Raw genomic sequence first — 20,292 nt, 5'->3', positions numbered from 1 at the left:
AAATGCATATTTACGATGAAAAAGACAAATTTGCGAAATATCGAGACTCGTACGTTGTCTTTCATATATCATTCTTTATTATAATAGCAGTAATAATAATAGGGATAGTAGTAATATTAATATACAGTATACATTTCTCGTTATCCGTATTTCCCATAAACATACATCGACATTTGAATTATAAAGTGCATTAAAGATATATCGTAATATATTACATTAAGCCGAAATCGCGTCATTCATTAACCATTCTATACATATATTACGTACAATTCAATTAATACTTCTGTTCAACGTTAACGTTTCGTGTTAAAACCCTCTTTCGACGTTTATTAGTTTACTGCGAGTACACATATCACTTCAGCTGCGTTCGGGCATATCGACAAAGGGATACAAATCGATCGAATTTACATACTCAAAATCTCAACTTTACTTAATCAAGATGTATAAACCTGCTCAACAAAACCGAGGTATATTCGTTGAAATCAATTTAAGATTAATTTCGGATAGAAAATCATTTTTTTCATAATCAAGACACATATTTTGCATCTTAATGCCATTTTTCACAAGAAGAATTATTCTGATTTTGATGTTGCCTTTCAAGCTAAAATGTAATAACGAGTCTTTGATTTACTTGAACGCGAGAAGAACAGTTCGACAAATGGCTCTATTTAACATAACAACGTGTGAATTTGTTATATTTCCCGAAGAGAGAGAGAGAGAGAGAGAGAGAGAGACTTAGGTTTATTATATGTACAAATCATAAATTTCATTATATATCTATATATACGTATATACATGTAACATACACGAAGACGCGTTTCACATAATAATATGCTACAATTTATGCGTAATGTATATGTATGTCTTGAAAGCACATTACCGTGTCACGAATATAAAACCGAGTAATCTAATATATTTTACAAATCTCGACAAAACCAGCTTCACTCCAATTGTGATTAATGGCGGAAAAAGAATATTGTTTCACACAAACGAAATGGAGCTATTCTCTTAGCATTTTTCGATCTTTCTTCCTTCGAACAGTCTCGATCGAGACTGGCCGATTTATGGAAATTACGGACATTAACGGAATAAAATGTCATGTCTTTCTTCTTTATCTTCTCTTTTTTCCCCACCAACTGATGCGCGCGATATTTTGAATACGCTCGTTCGATAATATTCGCGATGTGTCCTTGCTTTCGATCGTATTCCTATCACAAAATGCTGGACGTTAAGTGAGAAACCGATCTATAAGACTTATCCTACGTTTGTACATTGCGAGAATGTTATCCTTCGTTCGGCAGGTTGTCAAATTCGCCACTATCGCTTGGCTCATATGTAACAGAACGAACTTCCCTCGGTAATGTTCGCGAAAAATATAATATGTAATATATATATATATATCATCGAAAGCGATCACCGAGAGGAACAGACTTTTGGAATAATCGTATTACGCTCGTAAAAAGAAAAACGCGAAATAACATCCTTGTGTATAGAAGCGTATTCGCTCGTTCCATAAAATATTTTCTCTCCCAGTTGAGCAGATTAAACTCTTTATGTCATACGGATCTGATAATTACAAACTGAAACGCTCTGACAGCACCAATGTTTTTATATACATACCAGGAACAAACGAACTATACACTTCTCCTAGAGAGAAAACGTGCATGGTTCGTTCGAACGCTGCAATCTACGAGTCAGCATTTACCTATCAGTATGAATAAGTTAGAGAATTATAGTATAACTCGTGGTTATTCCGTCAGGTGATAAATATCGTTTCGTTACATCGTACAATGAAGAATTCGGAAATTTTAAATGTATAGTCTCGCTTAGAATATCGAAAACAAAGCACAATGACGTGTACCAAATTGAAGAAGATTGCTTATAAAGAAAATATTATATCCAGTATTCGTAAATTAGCTATCAAACAATTTTTAAACAAAATTTGTCGAAAGAAATGCATTGAACGATTACGAAGAAAGGCAAAAATTCGAAATGAACATTTTGTCGATTATTCTCAATTCAAATAGATACATAGATGGCAGTTACGCTTCTTATTGATATAATAATTGGTATAATGATATACTAGCCTGATGACTAATAACAGTACCTGCGTGACAGATCACCCAACAATAAGGTTCATAAAATTTTCAGATTTCTAACATTTCTTACATTACTGATATCCGCTTCATTTTCTATGTAATAACTGTCCTTTGCCAGCATATAAAATCAGATTCGGTGGTATATCACCATGCTCCTAGACTGTAACAAATTTCGTCCAGAATGTCGATGATACGGTCGACATTATTCTCACTACGATTATACTCACGCACAACATAAACCTGAATTTTAGTTACGAGCGCAAACTTAACACTCTCCTCGACATTCGCGATCTCATTCAACATAACATACATTTCTTAACAGCTACTTTATTATTGGAATTTTCGATATAACTCATTAAAACACCGCGATAAAAACGTTCGATCCATTCGCTTTAACAACAGCAACGCATATTATTTTCGTGTTGATATCTACACTGTTAATAAGCGATACTTGCAAATGAATTGAATCGTAAGAACTATTTGACAAAATAAAAATATCTACGATTTGCGTGACCATATATCAACGAGATATCTAGAAAACATTCCGTGAGAAAAACTAATGTTACGAAACAAGTACCCTGTGTAGACCTAACTAAGAACGATCAATGCGTAGAACTTTTACAAGATACAAGTTAATAAACGGAAATAGGTGAACCCTCTTAACATTAACGGCTTCATAAACGTTTTTCTGTATTAAATTGCGATATTCATCGGATGCTCACGGTACTATTTAGAAGCAATTATATGCTTAAGATACATATACATGTATAATATACTCTCCAGAAATCTCATTTCTAGAGAAAGTAAATTGATCCTTGTAAAATCGAAATTGGAAATTCACATGTACTTGACTAAAACTTATAACGCGTCTATTATTATTTGCTTACGTAATTTGAGGTATGTTTGCCTGTGTAATCTGCAAAAATTTCGATTCGTTTGAACAACGTGATCTTGATAAAAGGAAAAATCTTCCGAGGTTATTCATCAGCGAAATACGCGTACTGTCGAAGATGTTGCGAATTTTATCGTGGAGGGTACCGGCTCTGCTGTATGCTCTTCACTGAACGATTCTTCATGTCGTTCGGGTTGTACATCATTGGTCCCTAAAGATCATCATTTTCTTGAAAAATAAATCACAACGTCAGATTCAAATTATATACAACTATAACATATATTTTGCAATTTTGTAACATTAATTGAATCTTTTGTACTTTTCTTATGCCATTGTAAATTTGTTATATTATTCTTTTGTCATAAAACGATATAATAGATTGAAAAATAGTAATTAAATGATCACATTTCCTTGTTACGTTCGTAATTTGGAGCTAACAGTTTGATGTGATACAAAGCATAAAATATAAGCTTCGCAATTAACGTATAACATATACATTGCGAGACCAAAACCATAAATACATCCTTCACCAAGCTTTCCCATAGCTTTGCCATAAAAATCTTATGAAAATAAATTGCTCGACTTTAATGAATTTAAGCTTGATTTAAAGGAGAAAGCTATATGACTGTGAAATATGAAACGATATCTTATCTTAAGTCTATTGCAAATATAAAATATATTTCAAACAGACCTATACATGTGAAATAATTTTTTAGTTAAAACAAATTCAACTATTGAAAATTTATTCGTAAAAAGAAAAATCTCAGGTATCATTTCACTTGTAAGGGCAATTCTAAATAAAAAATAAATACTTTGCACAATTACGAATTCATTATAAAATACGACACTGTGATAAATAAGTAAGAGTTTCTACCGTGTATTGTTGAGTAGTATTTGTAAGTGATATCACCTTTGGAATGAGAAATGTCTAATGCCACTGGATTACCTTGTTCTGTGGGAGAAAACGCGGATCCCTCATAGTGTAGCTCTGCACCTCTCGCGATAACGAGCTGGTTGAGCTCCATCGAGAGAACTGTGTGCCATATACAACACAACAATTTTGTCTCACTAACCGAATTCTCATTCTATTGCTATGATTAGGTAACAAAGTTTGCGAGGATGCAATACCGACTTTATTCTATCATAAAACAAAACTTACTACTTTTTAATAAAATTACGTGACGTAAGAGACCATGAAATATCAGAATTGCGTGTAATCGGTATTGCAAATCTCTAGTATTGTCATGTATAAAATTATGATGTTCTCTATGATAAATATACCTTTTAATTGCAAAAATAAACCATGCTAAAAATTATAATGTAAATATACTACTGTGTTATTTTAGTATCCTGTACCATATGTTAGCTTGTGACTTAAATAATCCTTCCTTGTACACCTGTTACCAAGAAATTGTGTACATGCAAGAAAAGAAACTCTAAAGGAGTGTTGTGTAACATTACAAAGAACGCAAATATCAAAAAGAAGGATAACGGACAAACAAGTATTAAAAAGTAGCTTTTTAAACAGTATGCTCTGCTTTCTACCTTCTTAATCATCCTTGCTATAACTCAATTTGTACAAATTCCATAATGTTGCAAATAATTGAAACTCGTTGCATCGAGCATACATACAATATTTACACTGTCATCCATGCTACTAGATAAACGTTACAAACCATGCATATACAATACTAAGGAACAGCGTATAAAATTAATAAAATAGTTCTTACTATCAGCAACAATTATTATTTGGCTACATCATTCTGCCTCCCCGACTGCTTGCAAAGGAAACAAAAAAAAGAAAGGTGGATTAAACACAGGTTTGCGAGAAAGAGGATATCTATTTGTGATCTTGGAAAATCTACCTAGTATAACGAACGTTAAAATATAATACAAAAATCATATAATTTTCAAAATGGATGAAATAGTTTGTTTGTTCTTCGTTTGTAGGAAAAAGAAACCTATTTAGGAATTGATACCGTTTCCCCATTGAATAATTCAAATAACAAAAAACATATATAATTTTTGAATAAGTATACTGTACATACGAAAATAAAGATTAATTTAAAAGACAAGAAAACTGGTATTTTTGGATAAACAGACAACGCACAAAACTAAGGGAAATGTAGAGTACATACAAATTGTTATTACGAATATAACTGTAAAGGAGAGAAAGTAACATTTTAACATTACAGTTCCAGATACAGGTTTAAAGTACAACAAAGCTGCATACCAGCATACTGCAGCCATGACAAAAAGATAATAAAAAGGTTGTGTACAGTGAATCTGAGATTGTAGATATACACATGAAACTGTATTGTTAATGTTGAATATATGTTTGTGATGACAAAAGGCCATTGTATGTGTATGAAAGTTCGCGAAGATTATTGTTCGCTATAAAAAGAGCTTACCCCTTGAGATGTATTCTCAGGAACGTTCGTAGGTACGGCTGCTGTTGCTTCCGTTGAAGTTAAGAAGTCTACAGGAGCACTTGGATCGTTAACTATAAAAAAAAAAAAAGAAAAAAAAAAAAGGAAAGAAGAGTGATGTGATTAATCAAAATAAACTCGTGATTTGACGAGCTATAGAAAATTTACCTGGAGCAGGGATGAATAGCTGAGGTGATGACGTAGCCATAGGTACCATTGGAGATGTTACTGGGGTTGGTATACTTGAAGGTACTGCGTTATTTTTTGAACCACCTGGATTCATTACATCTATATAATTAGCACGCATACTTCTACCTCTGGGTAATTTAAATTTGTTCACAGAGGTGTCATCTGCCTGCGAAGGTGGTTGAGAAGCTTGTTCAGGCACAGGTGATCTAAATCCCATGTCAGAAGCTTTCGGAGGGGGAGCTATTGTAGCCGAATTACTATCTCCGTCTTCGTCTTTATTCATCCATTTTTTAGCAACCGGATCCCAAACGATCTATTTAAGGGATAAAGCGAAATAAATAAATATTATCGCGCCTCTTTATTTACACAAAGGGGGCACAAATATCTTTTTTATATGGGGAAAAAAAAAACTAAACTACAGGGCTCAAATAATTTCACTATATAATCTTTTTGTTAGACACGAAAATCGGAATGTTAAGCCAGAATATATCAATAATTCGTTAGCTGTTAATTAAGTGACCGAACATTGAATTATACTGGCCTTTCTCCCTTTCAGCATAAAAGACGTCATAATTACCATAAGTACCCGCGTGAGCCCTTAACCGACAGAAAAGTATAAAACCAGCTATCGTAATTTTTTAACGATCTATTAAGGCTTTAACGTTTCGAAAATCTTACCGTCGGGTTACTGTCATCTGGAAGAATCATCTGGTTCCTTGGTTTTGGAGCAAGTTTGCTGAAGAGGCCGCCAAACCAAGAACCTCCGCTGTTAGAAGGTTTCTTTTCGACTGGTTTTTCTGATGCTTTTTTAGCTGAAGCTGCAGGTTTCGAGGCTGGTTTCGGAGTCTCGAGGGCATCCAATTCTTCCAATGGATCGTACTGTTTTTTCGTTGACGGTGTCATCGAAATTGCCGGTTGCGATGACTGAAATAAAGTATACAATTCATCATCGCAAAGTTGCCCCAGCAAAGTTGATCACTGTTTACTGTAATAGTGTAAGTACGCGTTATTTGTGCATTTGATACTTTATATATATATACATTTTTTTCTCTTCACAGGAGTATCTAACTATAACAGTAAATAGTGAGAAACTTTGCTTACATGTTTGTAATCGATGTGAGATATTTTTTAAAAATTCAGGAAAATCAGTAACATGGGAAACTTTATTACATATTTAATATCAACAGATTTATATACATAAATGATATCTAAAACGAGAACAAATTACTTTGTATCAAATATTCGTGTTATTCATGCCTTCTAATAACATAAAACATTATTCACCGGAAACGTTATTTTATAAGCGGAAGAACTAACTGACGTACGAAAGTAAGTTAATGTTTCTTGCAGATATAACTACAAATGTACAGTAACATTGAGGTTTTAACATCGAGAAACCTAATATATTTTCTACTCACAATCCGTTGGAACATCAATATCATAAGTTTTAGGGATGGACTTTTCCATAGGAACATCATTGAATTTTGTCAAACGAAGGTCACTTGTTGGTTTAACTGGTAAATCTATCGGGTACGTACCGCCAAAAATAAGTGGTTTATATCGACACAATTCGGTGGAATTCTGCGAAGAATTCGAATAAGACCATGCATCTACTGTATCACAAATAACATCTTTCCTTCGAATATGCGGAGCTATTCTCATAACTCTTTTGTCCTCAAAATTACAATATTGCTTTAAAGTTTGATTCATACTTTCGGAAGCTATAATTGCCTTGTTTCTTGAACCAGAATTAAACATAGAAGGAAACTCAAAATTGACCTTACTAAATTGAATATCTAAATCAGTAATGGCCGATAAATGCAAATTATTTTCATCTGCATGGCCAGAATTTTTCTCTTCGTTATTTTCCATTTTCTTTTTAACTTTACATTTTAGGAATATAGGCGGCTGCGAAGAAGGTGGCTTCACGTACCTACCATCTAATTTCTTTATTTTATTTACGTCTTTCGGGTAAATTGTATTATTTGGTAAGATTCTCGGATAAGCTACCGTGATCTTTGGGTATGTTATCATTTTCCGCGATTTCATGGATTTTTCATTTAAAATAGTTGGTTTAGAAGTTGACGATATGCCCGTATAAATACTAATATTAAAATCGGAAGAATGAGGGCTAACGCATCGATCCGAATCTGTTAATACTTTGCGTCGTCGTAATGAGCTAACATTGGTGTCATCCAATGACCACTCAGGATCGAGATTACTATCCGCAGTAACCATATAATTACTTACTTCAAGGGTAGGTGTTTGTTCTTCTCTTTCCGTCTGTCCATATGCAAGCATTGAAAAAGAAAGAGACGAAAAAAAAATGTTATTTCTACAATGTACGTACAATGTCGCAAGATTTAAAGATATTATTCTATGAAAGAATCAAACACGAAAAACTTAATTAGTATGTACATGTGTGAATAAGGATAATAAACATACAATAATTATACTATCAAAATATGTAACGAAATATGTGTGAAATGATACAGGATAAGCGAATATAATACTGAAAACCACATATTATTATGCCATAAATTGGAACAATTAATTTACCTTATAGTTCCATTTTTCTTGCTGTTGAGAGTTGTCAATATCACTTTGTTCTGGAGAATATGTCGATTGTTGCCAATTTGTGATGGTACTATCATTTCTTCCATAATTGTTTTGATAATAAGAGTCTTGAGTCCAATAATCTTGCTGTTGAGGTTGTTGATATTGACAAGATTCTTCGTTATTTCTCGTATACTGCATACTTTGGTCATATGTATCCGGTATATTCGACGGTAGAGATAATGGCTGCCATTCTGACTGTGTATCAGTCGTGGCTGCTTCCATCATCGACGTTGGACCTTCTCTGTATTCGGGTTGAATCGTGTTCCACTGCTGTTGTTGTTTCATCTCATGCGCTTCTTGATTTTGTATACTGTTATACGATTCTTGTTTTGCTTGAGGAACGCAAACTTCATTTTCGGTAATTTCTCCCTCCTGTAATAAAGTAACATCCTCGTTTCTTAGACAGTTCAAATAAAATAATACTTTTAATGTTTATCTTCTATTTAAACTTACATGGCATTTACCAACGATTTCAGCTAGATTATTGAACCAAGTTAAAGTTGTAGCTTCATCGATAGAATCTTTATAGACAGGATCATGATACCTAATCCTGTCTCCTAAATTATACACCGCATTAATAAACGACTTTTTGTACTTCGATGGCTCGTTAAAAATGTTTACTGCAATTTGTTCTATATATAGTAAAGCTTTCTCTATTAATCCATGATCTACCATTTTTACTGCCAAGTCGAACTTAAAGGTTTGTAGATCTACTAATGTAAAACCTGGTTCACTAAGATTTCTGGCATATTCGTATATTTCCGTGAGCATAACGGCTTCCGTTGAGAAAAATACATTGTATGCTTTCTGATGGTTTGCACCGATCAGTACAAGTTTTACATTACTTGCTCCATAGGTACCAAAATCAACTTGTGCAAGTACGTAACAGAAATGCGCTGCATAAATATCTCCTCGTGCAGAAAGTGTATCACCGAGAGTTGTAATTGAACGACGATTAATTTCTGGATTAGCAGATGTGTTGGATATAATCATTGCTAAATGAGGTCTCCAGTCATCCCATCGAGGATCCGATATACCAGTAACAACAGCTGGCACACGGCCAGAATGAAGTTGATATAAAGTTTGCAATGGATCGTGATACGGTAAACTATTAGCAAAACGTGTCATTACAGATGCATGCGTACGTTTATCCAATTTGCTAGCTAAGAAGAGTGCATGCCCCCAAAGACCTTCGTTCATTGCATATTCTGTATATTAAAAATAATAAAATTTAAAACAAATAAACATCATATACGCGTTTAATCTCATAAAGGACATAAATATATATTTACCTAATGCTTCTTGGACTAATCCATAAAGTAACGTATTTCTAAATTCGTCTGTCATTTGTTCAGTGCTTTTCCGTGGCTTACTTTCGACTTTTTCGGATGTCGTTGCACCATCTTGACTGCCTTGAACACTATCTCCAACTGAGGCTCCCGATCTTTGAGATATTATCGATTCTCTTCTTCCTGAATCCTGCGACTTTTGCTTATTTACATCGTAAGGATATGCATCTTTATTTCTGAGTAACAATGCTGCTATATCAACGCCGACAACATTCTGGAAAACACGCGTACGATCAGATAAAAAAAGTAAATTGTATGTATGTACAAAAAATATATCTTACTCCATTTTGTTGAATCAACATAATCATTAGTTCATATAAAAGTATGTAAGAAGCACGATCAACCATCTCTTCGTTTGACGCTGCCCTTTTAATTTTATTCTCACAATATTCGATAATGGTCTTTTTATGAGTCACACCCCTATATAAAAAAGCGAGATATGGTATTACAAATAATATAAATAAGCGGGGAATTATTTACAAAATGTTACAAATGTAAAATTAAATAAAATAATAATTAATGTCCAAGCATGCATATGTACCACATACATTACCAAAAACAATACAGCATGAAATTTTATTTTTTGTAAAAATAAAATGAAATGTTCCACGCACTTAAATGAGAATACGCATGCTTAGATTATAGGTATACTGATTACACTTGCTTAATTAGGGGACCAGGATAGGCACGTAAATCGCGTGCTACTGGATCATGTGAAAGTAGATTGTCCAATCTAAAAATGTCTACTTTGGCTCTTTCACCATCAGATGGATAAGCTGGATGCACATGTATCAATGATCCAATAGAGAAACATCCTGAAAGTAAAATATTTTTATAAATTTTCTTACAGTGAATTTTGATAAATAAATTATGACACTTGAAATCATACCATATACATGTGAAATAGAGAATTTAGTTGGTGTCATACGTGCAGAGGTAGTTGTTGAATCTTCAAGCATAGATATATCAGCTAAAGTTCGTTTATCACCAGTTGTTCTGAAAAATATAATTTTTATTGTCGCACCTGAATTGAAACTAGCAATAATATAACGGATCGTCGAGCAGGACAACTACAAGAAAGGAAGACAGATTGTTTCTAATAAGACCTACAAGTATATATAAATATTTTAATATATCTTAACTTTTAATAAATACTAACTCTAGTAAGGAATTCTACTTATCTACTTAAAGAAAGATACTTTAAATGGCAGGAAAATATTTTAACTAAATTACTCTCAATGACAGAAAATTTGATATTTTCAATATTTCGAGCAAATCTTGAACCGAGAGAATTCTCCCGGTCTCACCTATTTAAATTTTGATAACTTGAATTCTGTCTTCGTTGTGGACTCCTAGTCCATCCGGGATACCCGAAATACGGAACATATAATGCTTTGTTTGGCGAGTAGAAGCATGCACTTGAATTTGTAAAAAATCTAACACATAATGAATGTTATAAAGTCTATAGGAAAATAGAACCAAAATATTCATCCAATACTTGCTTTAACTCCTCTAACACTTACCTTTCGTCGCAAGAACTGCGTCCGGAATGGACACTTGCTCTGTCTTCAGGATAATTAACAACACCACGAGAAATGTGTTGTTGTTGATGTTGATTAGCATAATATTTATGATACCATTCCGAATAAGCAGCAGGATTTGTACGTCGCAAATTTTCAATGTATGCATAATAGTTACTGGCATAATGAACACCATAATCGTATCCAGGATATCCTTCAACACAAAATAATCTATTTTATTTTTTGAAACAAGGAATATATATATATATATGTATGTATGTGTGTGTATATACCATTATAAGGATAATACGGATCTCTCGATCGCATGTAATACTCTCTATCTCTATCATTATAGGAGGATCTACTGGATGGTCTGGATCTAAAATCCGAAAGAAATGATATTATATATGTACAAAATATCATGTTAAAATATCAAATGCGTGCTAAAAAGATATGTACCCTCTACTATAAGGATCGTCATAATATTCTCTCCTATATGGATCTCTTATATCGTAATCATCGTATCTTCTTGGTCGTCTATCGTCTCTTCTTCTGTCACGGTCAAGATAATCGCGATCTCTAGAATATCGTAAATCATAGTCTCTAATATCTCTTTCCCTGCGTCGTATTCCATCATCAACCCTATCTTTTCTGCGATCGTCAGGTCTTCTTCTAATGTCTCTATCATCTAGATCTTCTTTAGGTCTGCCTCTTCTATCAACCTCTTCTCTTGAATGCCGATCTAGATCGTCTCGACTATGATGCTTGCGATCATCTTCTCGATAAGGAATTTCTCGACGATCGAATTCATCGCGAGTATTATATGTTCGATCGTTTTCTCCTCCACGACGGCGATCGTAATAATAATCATCATCATATTCCCGTTCACGATCGTAACTGCAAGTTAAGGTAAAATCTTAAGCTTTAAATAACTTATGAATTTTTCCAAAGTTTAGTTATTATATATCTACTAACTACGCGCTTTTTCGTTCGTATTCGTATCTTCGGCGTTCCGAGCTACTGTCACGTCGTCTTTCTCTGCTATCATCTCTACTATTTCCGGATCCTCCTTCATCATCCTCATCTTCATACGAATCTCTACGATTCGATGCACTAGGAATTCCTTGACTTTCGCGTATTGATGCGCCAACAGCTTCCTCGCGTTTGTTTCTTGAGTCACTGGTCTGATCCTGTATTGCAGCTGAAATGAGATACAAAAATTTAATAATAAGTACATACAAGAATATTAAATTTACATAGATATAAAGCCTTCTCTCACAGCCTATAGCAGGACCTTCTTGAGAGCCTGTAACTACTCTTCCATTAGATCTGTCATCCGGTGACTGAGTAACTTCGTTGGAAGATGCACCGCCCGGTATTTGTCTAAGGTTTTCTTCAGTCTGCTGAACAGGATCTTCAGATTCATTACCTCTTCCAGGTATTTCCCGTGTCTCACTTGGTTCTAACATAATTTGGGGTTGTGACTGATATCTTTCTTCTCCAGATGGATCATTTCGTGATTGTTGCGGAGGCAGAGACCGTTCTCTGCCAGATGGATCGTTCCGCCGTTCCATCGTGTCGGAATCTGATCGTGAGAGTAAAGGAACATTTCTTTCTTGTCCAGGTGGAACATCGCGCCGTTCTGATCTTTCAGACATATTCCTTAACTGAAGACCTTGCTCTTGACCAGACGGATCATTTCTTCTTGGATCAGACAATCTTTGACCAGTCTGAACATATTGTTCTTGCCCGGTTGGATCATTTCTACGTGGATCTATGGAACTTGATTGTCCCGGTACTTCGCGTAAAAAGGGAATGTCATTAGGCACTTCGTCATTTTCATCATCTTGACTTGGTGGACTCGGTTCATGTTCTTGATGAGAATCGGTTAATTCTCCGGTTTCCAGAAAAGTATTTCTATCGTTTGATGCGAACTCGTAATTATCTGGCACCTGTAAAATAATTTTACTTATTTTAACTGCACAAAAGATGTTGACCCATTTCTTTTACCTGTTCTGCCTGAAGAAGGGAATGAGATCGTGTGGACTGCTGTACAGAGGGTACTTCAATATTACTTATTTCTTGTCTAAAATCACGTGTATTGGCTACCTCCTTGGCAGAATTTGGAACTGGTTTAGGATCATTATCTAAAGTTTCCTTATTTATAGAATCTCTTGAGCCATATATATCTCGTTCTTGTAATGATGGCGTGACTACTTCTAAATTTATAAATTCTGAAGGCTGTTGGATATTTTCATAGTTCTCTACATTTTGTTCTATACTCCATTCTTTTGGTGGACGAACATTATCTTTCGAATACAATGTATTTTCTGAGGAAAGTGGCAATGTATCCTGGCTGTACCATTGATCATATCCACTTTGTGCTATATTGTCTGAAGACTTAATGTTTGACATTTGATACGGATTGAGCGCTGTATGATCTTGACTAATAAGATTTTGATTATCATTGGAATGAGCATTTTCTGTACCGAGTACAGCACATTCTAAAGGCAATCCAGATATATTATCAGGTGTAACACCATTATTGGAAATCGCATTTTGAGGATTAACAGATTGTGCTTCCTTCAACTCATTTTGACTTTCAACATTTTTATTTACTTTAGTACCAAGATTTAACTGTTCTAATTTTATAGGCAACTCTTCAGTTGAATTACTTTTACCCCGTTCTGTTGCATCATTTGCTAAATTAAAATCATTGTTATCTTGCACAGAAATATTTTCAGAACTTGCAACAGTTGATATAGTTTCAGGAGTAGCAGACATATTAAGCCGGGAGTCGGATGGATATGATTTAGCAATATTTGTTTTTATCTGTGTATTAGAATCTTTAGAGCTGACAGAATTTGAAATTAATGAAGGAGCAGACCGTTTTCTTTCTTCATGTTCTATATTTGGATCTACTGCTGGAATAATATTAGAATGAATATGATGAGATGGTATTGTACGATTTTGTTGCCAATCATTTGTAGCAACTGCACCAGTGGCTTCCTGTTTAACACTTTCTTCTATTAAATTATTATTTTCCTGTTGTTCGTGTAACCACTGAGTTGCATTATTGTCATTGGTCTTTTTCCAAGATTGTGAGACTTCAGTATTTTTTTGAGGCCAAGAATTAAATTCATCATTAGCATTGTAAGCTTGTGTTACTTGCTGACTTTGATTAGGTATTGCAGATTCGCGGTTCTGAGCATTCCATTGTGAAGACATATGAACTTGATTGGACCAATTATTTGCATCATTCGTATCATTTATAGAATATTCTTTATTTTCAGTAGAAGGTAGAAGGTGCTGGCTTGATCTAGTTTGTTGTACTGGTGGTGTATATTGATTACCTATATCATCAAAATTTTGTGCCTCCTTGTCCATTTTTGGATCCTGCCAATGTCCTGATACAGCAGCTGGTTTTTGCCAATTTTGTGGGGTCATTACATTTGTTTGATTAGACTTCATCCAATTATAATTGCTACCAACTAAAGTAGGACGTGATGCTTGCTCTTTTTGATTTTGTACACCTGACTTTTGTAAATATGAAACGTTTTGAGATTGTTGATCACCTGCCCATTGTGGTTGATCGAAATTCATAGATCCAGATTTAATAGAATTTGTTCGAGGTGGTGGTGGATATTGCTGATATTGATTATAATTTGAATAAGACGTGAAAGAGTCTGTATGATTAGGAATTGGTGGCCTATTAGCAACTGTCCCTGGTATATTTCTGTCTGATGTCAAATTCTGATTGAGCAGATCATTCTTATTACCGTTAACACTTTGATAATAATGATCTTGAATGGAATTAGGTATCAACTGCCCTTGATTGGCATAAGAAGGTACATAATGCTGTTGCTGTTGTTCTGACTGTAGCGGTTGCTGTTGTTGATTATCTGCCTGTTTGTCAAAATCCCAATTCCATGAATTATTCCAAGGATCGTTTGACTGTTTTGGCTGATTCAGAAGTGGTGGTTGATGTTGAACAGAATCATTTGACGATACTTCAGGTGGTACTCTAGACATTGGATTCCATATATTTTGATTATGAGTTCCATAGCCTAAGCTGTGATTTATTCTAGACCTAGTTGGTCTGGCTCTATAAGGATTCTACAAATATGTTTTAGATATTAATATACAAGTGAAATTTTTTTACATTTCGTACAACATTTTTTAACATGTTACTCACACTCATACTGCCTCCAAGACAGTAACACTTGTTTCTTATTTATATAAAACCTACAAGACGAAAAATTTACATATTGCATTATAAATAAGAATTTTATTGTTATCCTACAAAATTACGTATCTTATATAAACATTTAGGAGTACCTGACATTCTTTAACAAACATTCAAAATATAACTTTAAAAATTATTAATACACCAACAGAATACACTTTCACATACCATAAAAAAATATATATAGGTCACTAGAAATTATTTTTCAAATCTTTAATGATTCTTTCTGCTTATAAAGTAATATTTCGTAAAATAAAAATAAATTGAGATCAAAATTTACACAGGGATAGAAAATCCGTTAATACTCTTTCTGACGATAGCCAATCCTAGCTAGAAAATTTCTTGAAATTTTCCCACCACAAAACTCAAAATTACTATAATTATGTAACAAAAATCGTGAGAGAGCAGTTTTTGTGCGTAAATATCACGATTGGCAGATAGGAGAAAGTTAAAAGGCGTGGAATTGAGAACGTCGTGCCGAAAGTTGAGATACCAGCTGTGATATCCAACGTTAGCGTTCAGGGACCTCTCGTACGTTCACTCACCTAGCTATCGTGTCTGGCACTGGTGTCCATACGCGAGTATAAGCATTATTTTCTCCCACAAAACATTCGAATCGTTACGTTTAGCAAATTCGATCGTTTATCGAGGCAAATGAAATTTTTACGAGATCAGAAGGAAAAGTCACAAAAAGGCGGACATTTTACGAATATTATGAGGAAGATGTGGGTTAAGCACGTCACGAATTTTTCTCGTTGTCTTTCCACGCGAGCAGAACCATAGACGCGCACAGCGCGGACGCGTTGTTCTCAAACGTCAAAATGATCTCCAATGAAATCTCGTTAGATGGCATTGTAATGAGATTTAAAATTTTTTCAAAAACAGAAAAATACTGAAACTGGACAGATTTTTACATAATAATTTGACAATAAAACCTCAAAATAATAACTCTTATAGATTTATAACAAAGTTTCAAAATATGAGTGAGCGATGAGATATTCTCATCTAAATCTAAACTAGATATTTCACAAGTAGATACATCTATTTGTGTCTATTTTATTTACTGTATTATAACTTTTTATTTTTAATATATAAAATTAGATATATTCTAGCATTTCAAGTTTGGTAATTATATTAGTCGTAGAATGTGAAAGCGATTAATAAAGAGGGAAACCACAGTTGCAATGTGTTCAATGGAAGCCTCGGAGTGTCCCACAGTGACTGCCAACGTGACGTGGTATGCCAGGAGTGGACATTTGATGAATCGGTCACACCGTGGCCAGTTTTGCGTAAATGGGTCGCAGGTGGTGAAGAGACGATTATTTTGCAAAGATTTCATTGTTTTTTCTATATTTTCGGTGACAAGAGTAATTGATTTTAATCAAAATGGTGTTATTAACAATGATTGCGAGGATAGCAGATGGTTTGCCACTGGCAGCCACGATGCAAGAAGATGAACAGGTTAGAAATCTGCTACGATGAAACGTCAATTTATGATTGAATTTGAAAATTATTATTATTATATGAGTTCCATCTTTTTACATGACTTTTTTCTATATAACTATATGACTTTTAATTAATTCATACATAATTATTTACAATAATATGTAAAAATATATTAATTTTACTTATTAAAATGTAAGATTTTTATTTATTGATTAGTTACAAATAATTAATAATTTATAATTGTTTGTAGAGCGAGAGAAGAATTTTAGAATATCAGAATCAGGCGAAAATGTTATTTAAAAGATTAGAACCACAGTCCCCAGCTAGATGTACCATAGAAACAGGTCCATATTTATTCCAGTAAGTTTTTTCATGTTGTAATTGATAAATTATGTAATGCTAAATTATCAGTTATTTCCATTTGCAGTTATTTAATTGAAAATGAAGTATGTTATTTGGTATTGTGTGAAAAAAACTACAGTAAACGGGCCGTATATAATTATCTTGAAGATATAGCGCAAGAATTTCATTCATTATATGGTAAACATGTCAATACAGTTACTAGGCCTTACAGTTTTATCGAATTCAGTATGTATTTTTCCTTTTCTTTTATGTAATCTAATTTGTGTAGTACTTTCATACAATGCTTGTTTTCAATATAATGTTTATTTTCTTAGATACATATATCCAAAAAGCAAAGAAAGTTTTTTTGGATGGTAGATCAAGAAGAAATATGAATGCACTCAATAGCCAACTACAGGATGTGCAAAGAATTATGGTCCAAAATATAGATGATGTCTTGCAGAGGGGTACAGTTCTTTCAGGTAATAGTATAATAATAAATATTTAAACAAAATTTCTTATTTGAATACTCTTTACTCAATTATCATTTATCTTACAGAATTAGACACTAAAACACAAAATTTGACTATGTTGTCACAAAAATATAAAAAGGATGCAACTCATTTAAATAGCAAGTCCATGTATGTAAAAGCTGTGGCTGGACTTGTTGCGTTTTTGGTCTTCCTGCTATACTTTTTTATTCTTTAGTTTTTCAATCTATTTGAAAAGTTGGTTACGATTATGTAAAGACAATTAATGTTTTTCATCATATTATTTTTCCAAAATTAGCAAGTATTTTTCTCTTTTTTTTTTTTGTGAATTTACTTTTCCACATAATGTATCTAAATTTTAAATTCACCTGAAATTGGAAACAATGTACATATGTTGTATTCAGGCAAAAGCTAGTCGCACGGAATATAATGATACCCATACCATTCAAGACATTGTTTCATATATTGTCATACAGTAAATATAATGATTTTCTACATAATTAAGACAATGTATGACCATCTTTACTTCGGGTAGTAAAAGATATCCTCTAACAAATAAGACAATATGTATAGTGATTATTGTTATATTAAAAATTATTTTATTCTTATTACTTTATTTATAAGGCAAGGAAATCAATATTACATTCATATTTAAAGCTGTATTTTATCATTTAGACATATTATTTTACATAATTTACAGTAAAAACAAATTAGTTTTATTTATTCTTGTGATTGTATTATTCTCTGGAACATAAATGTTTATATATTTACTTTTCTGGATGGGGAATCAACGAAGGTGTAACAATAGAATTTAACTTTCATTAATATTGTTCTATTTATACGTGATTCAGTTGAATCAGTTTATTAAAATATCGTACTTACAATAAAAAAGATATTGAATTTGTACATCCATCTAAATTCACGCGAGGAAGATCACCTTAATTTACTTGAAAAACTTTTTACGCGTACAAAATATCGTGTGTCCTATTATTGTTACATTCTAATTAATTCATCATAATCGGGTATATCGAAATTTGATAAACACTTGTTTTATCGATCATCATTTGATTTTTCCTCATCAGATTCTGAGAATTCACAATTAAAAAAATAATTTACAGTCGAATTTGTTTTTTTCTTCACATTTGTCTGACTGTTGTATGTTCTTTTCCTCCTCCTTGATGCATTGTGATTATTAGCTTTATATTTTGAAGCATTTGTATCTTCGTCGTCTGAAATATTATTTAATATATCCTGAAATTGATTGTAAGCTTAAAAACAATAAGAATTATGCATAAAATACATACCAGTATCTATAATTTCATACATATGTGAATGATCATTTAGAATTATATATATTGTTGGAAATTCAATTATGGTTTTATTTTCTAAATTTTCCTTTAAAGAAAGCCTAATATCCAATTCATAAAACCTAGATATTTTGTAGTAATAAAACGCAATTTAGTTACTTGCATTTTACTTGAATTTCAGAATACAGAATTAAGTGTACTTACTTTAAGTCTGATTTTACAACTTTTTCTGCCTTTAAAAGAACTTTTATTCCAGATAAACCTGCAGCCTGATAAAATTGTAGTCTCTCATTTAAAAGTCTTCTTAAATTTAATTCCTCTATATCATTTTTATTTTCTACAGATTTAGTGGGATCTAAGATCTCTTCTATAAGCATTGATAATCTTGTGGATTCTAGAGCCCTATAATTATTACAATACTATTATTATCAGTGAAATTAACTATAATATACATATTGTATCAATGTAAAAAGAGGAATTATTCTACCTTTCTGTGACCCATTTTGTGCAGTCTGCTTGAGGAAAAATCCATTCTATTCTCCAATATAATTCACCAGTTTTCCAATTTAAATATGTCGTATTATCTTTGTGTCTACTAAAATGTTGTGGCATGAGTTGCAAATTAACATTCCTCTTAAATGTAGCTCTTTTTAGTTTATACAGATGCTATAAAGGTAACAGTTGTAATATAAGCATCACATGTCATGTCGTGGAAGAAATAAGATAAATAATTTAACAAACCATTGGTAGATTAAGTTGACGTGTACATTTTTTTAATGGATCTCTTTTCAGTTGTTCAACTGTTCTACCAACTTCTTCAAGAAGCCTATAATCTGTAAAATAATTATTTTAAAAGAATTACAATACATATTTATGTAATTCACACAGCTTACCACTTAAAATATCCAAATCTGTGAATGATTTTAACGGTATAAATCTTGTTTTGTCTCGAATACCGTCACATTCCAGTTCTTTTTTATGAATATTTACACACTGAAGACAACAAGTTCTAACCTCACATTTTGGACACGTGTATCTTGCTTTATTTCCACCACATACCTCACAATTTTCGATCCTGTGAATAATATCAATTTTACTCCATATTTATAAAAACTGGAAACTTTTAATTAACACGAGTATCATTAGAACACGGTAGCTATCTTAATAATTGAAAAATGTCGTACTTGTCACTGCATGTGGCCATGTTGGAGTAGCCGCGTCAATAGACAAGGCAATCTATTGACAGACAAGCAAAGTAAAGTATAAACTGGTATGCTAAACTTATATAGAATGGTATACTAAATGAATCATATAACTATTACTACCGAGATATAAACTTGATCGTATACGATACGTAAAAATT

At 32.9% G+C, this 20,292-nt stretch overlaps 3 protein-coding genes and 1 long non-coding RNA gene across 15 annotated transcripts; 2 read left to right on the top strand and 2 right to left on the bottom strand.

Moving 5' to 3' along the window:
• Nucleotides 1-54: 54 nt before the first annotated feature.
• Nucleotides 55-16,276, bottom strand: LOC126916244 (protein transport protein Sec16A). Of its 12 annotated transcripts, none has more exons than XR_007710505.1 (21): nucleotides 15,889-16,274; nucleotides 15,293-15,342; nucleotides 13,108-15,213; nucleotides 12,377-13,049; nucleotides 12,073-12,298; nucleotides 11,557-11,994; nucleotides 11,391-11,476; nucleotides 11,101-11,311; nucleotides 10,467-10,573; nucleotides 10,236-10,392; nucleotides 9,859-9,997; nucleotides 9,521-9,791; nucleotides 8,682-9,436; nucleotides 8,169-8,600; nucleotides 7,860-7,892; nucleotides 6,288-6,533; nucleotides 5,589-5,922; nucleotides 5,403-5,494; nucleotides 4,722-4,766; nucleotides 3,938-4,024; nucleotides 3,153-3,219 (listed from the first exon to the last, which is right to left on the bottom strand). XR_007710505.1 is itself a non-coding variant. In XM_050721806.1 (20 exons), the coding sequence occupies exons 2-20, from the start codon at nucleotides 15,296-15,298 to the stop codon at nucleotides 3,122-3,124; spliced, it is 6,465 nt and encodes a 2,154-aa protein (XP_050577763.1). In that variant the 5' UTR covers nucleotides 15,299-15,342; nucleotides 15,889-16,275; the 3' UTR covers nucleotides 55-3,121. The 12 variants fall into 12 exon arrangements, 10 of the variants coding, with proteins under 10 accessions (XP_050577763.1, XP_050577769.1, XP_050577768.1 ...); XR_007710506.1 differs by having other exon boundaries at nucleotides 3,153-3,202; XM_050721806.1 differs by lacking the exon at nucleotides 4,722-4,766 and having other exon boundaries at nucleotides 55-3,202; nucleotides 12,392-13,049; nucleotides 15,889-16,275.
• On the top strand, nucleotides 4,019-5,532 carry LOC126916260 (uncharacterized). Its single transcript, XR_007710508.1, has 2 exons — nucleotides 4,019-5,116; nucleotides 5,187-5,532. It is a non-coding gene; the product is annotated as an uncharacterized LOC126916260 (long non-coding RNA).
• Nucleotides 15,750-18,992, top strand: LOC126916256 (vesicle-trafficking protein SEC22b-B). Its single transcript, XM_050721837.1, has 6 exons — nucleotides 15,750-15,874; nucleotides 16,482-16,804; nucleotides 17,040-17,149; nucleotides 17,217-17,377; nucleotides 17,467-17,613; nucleotides 17,691-18,992. The coding sequence occupies exons 2-6, from the start codon at nucleotides 16,730-16,732 to the stop codon at nucleotides 17,837-17,839; spliced, it is 642 nt and encodes a 213-aa protein (XP_050577794.1). The 5' UTR covers nucleotides 15,750-15,874; nucleotides 16,482-16,729; the 3' UTR covers nucleotides 17,840-18,992.
• LOC126916252 (box C/D snoRNA protein 1) lies at nucleotides 17,927-20,264 on the bottom strand. Its single transcript, XM_050721831.1, has 7 exons — nucleotides 20,114-20,264; nucleotides 19,823-20,004; nucleotides 19,671-19,762; nucleotides 19,417-19,595; nucleotides 19,134-19,331; nucleotides 18,927-19,051; nucleotides 17,927-18,851 (listed from the first exon to the last, which is right to left on the bottom strand). Exons 1-7 carry the CDS (start codon nucleotides 20,131-20,133, stop codon nucleotides 18,673-18,675), a joined length of 975 nt encoding a protein of 324 aa, XP_050577788.1. The 5' UTR covers nucleotides 20,134-20,264; the 3' UTR covers nucleotides 17,927-18,672.
• Nucleotides 20,265-20,292: the final 28 nt, after the last annotated feature.

The sequence above is a fragment of the Bombus affinis genome, chromosome 5 (genome assembly GCF_024516045.1).
Source record: "Bombus affinis isolate iyBomAffi1 chromosome 5, iyBomAffi1.2, whole genome shotgun sequence".
NCBI classification, from domain to species: Eukaryota; Metazoa; Arthropoda; class Insecta; order Hymenoptera; family Apidae; genus Bombus; species Bombus affinis.
Note: the sequence above shows the minus strand (reverse complement) of the source record. Positions and strands in the feature narration are given on the sequence as shown.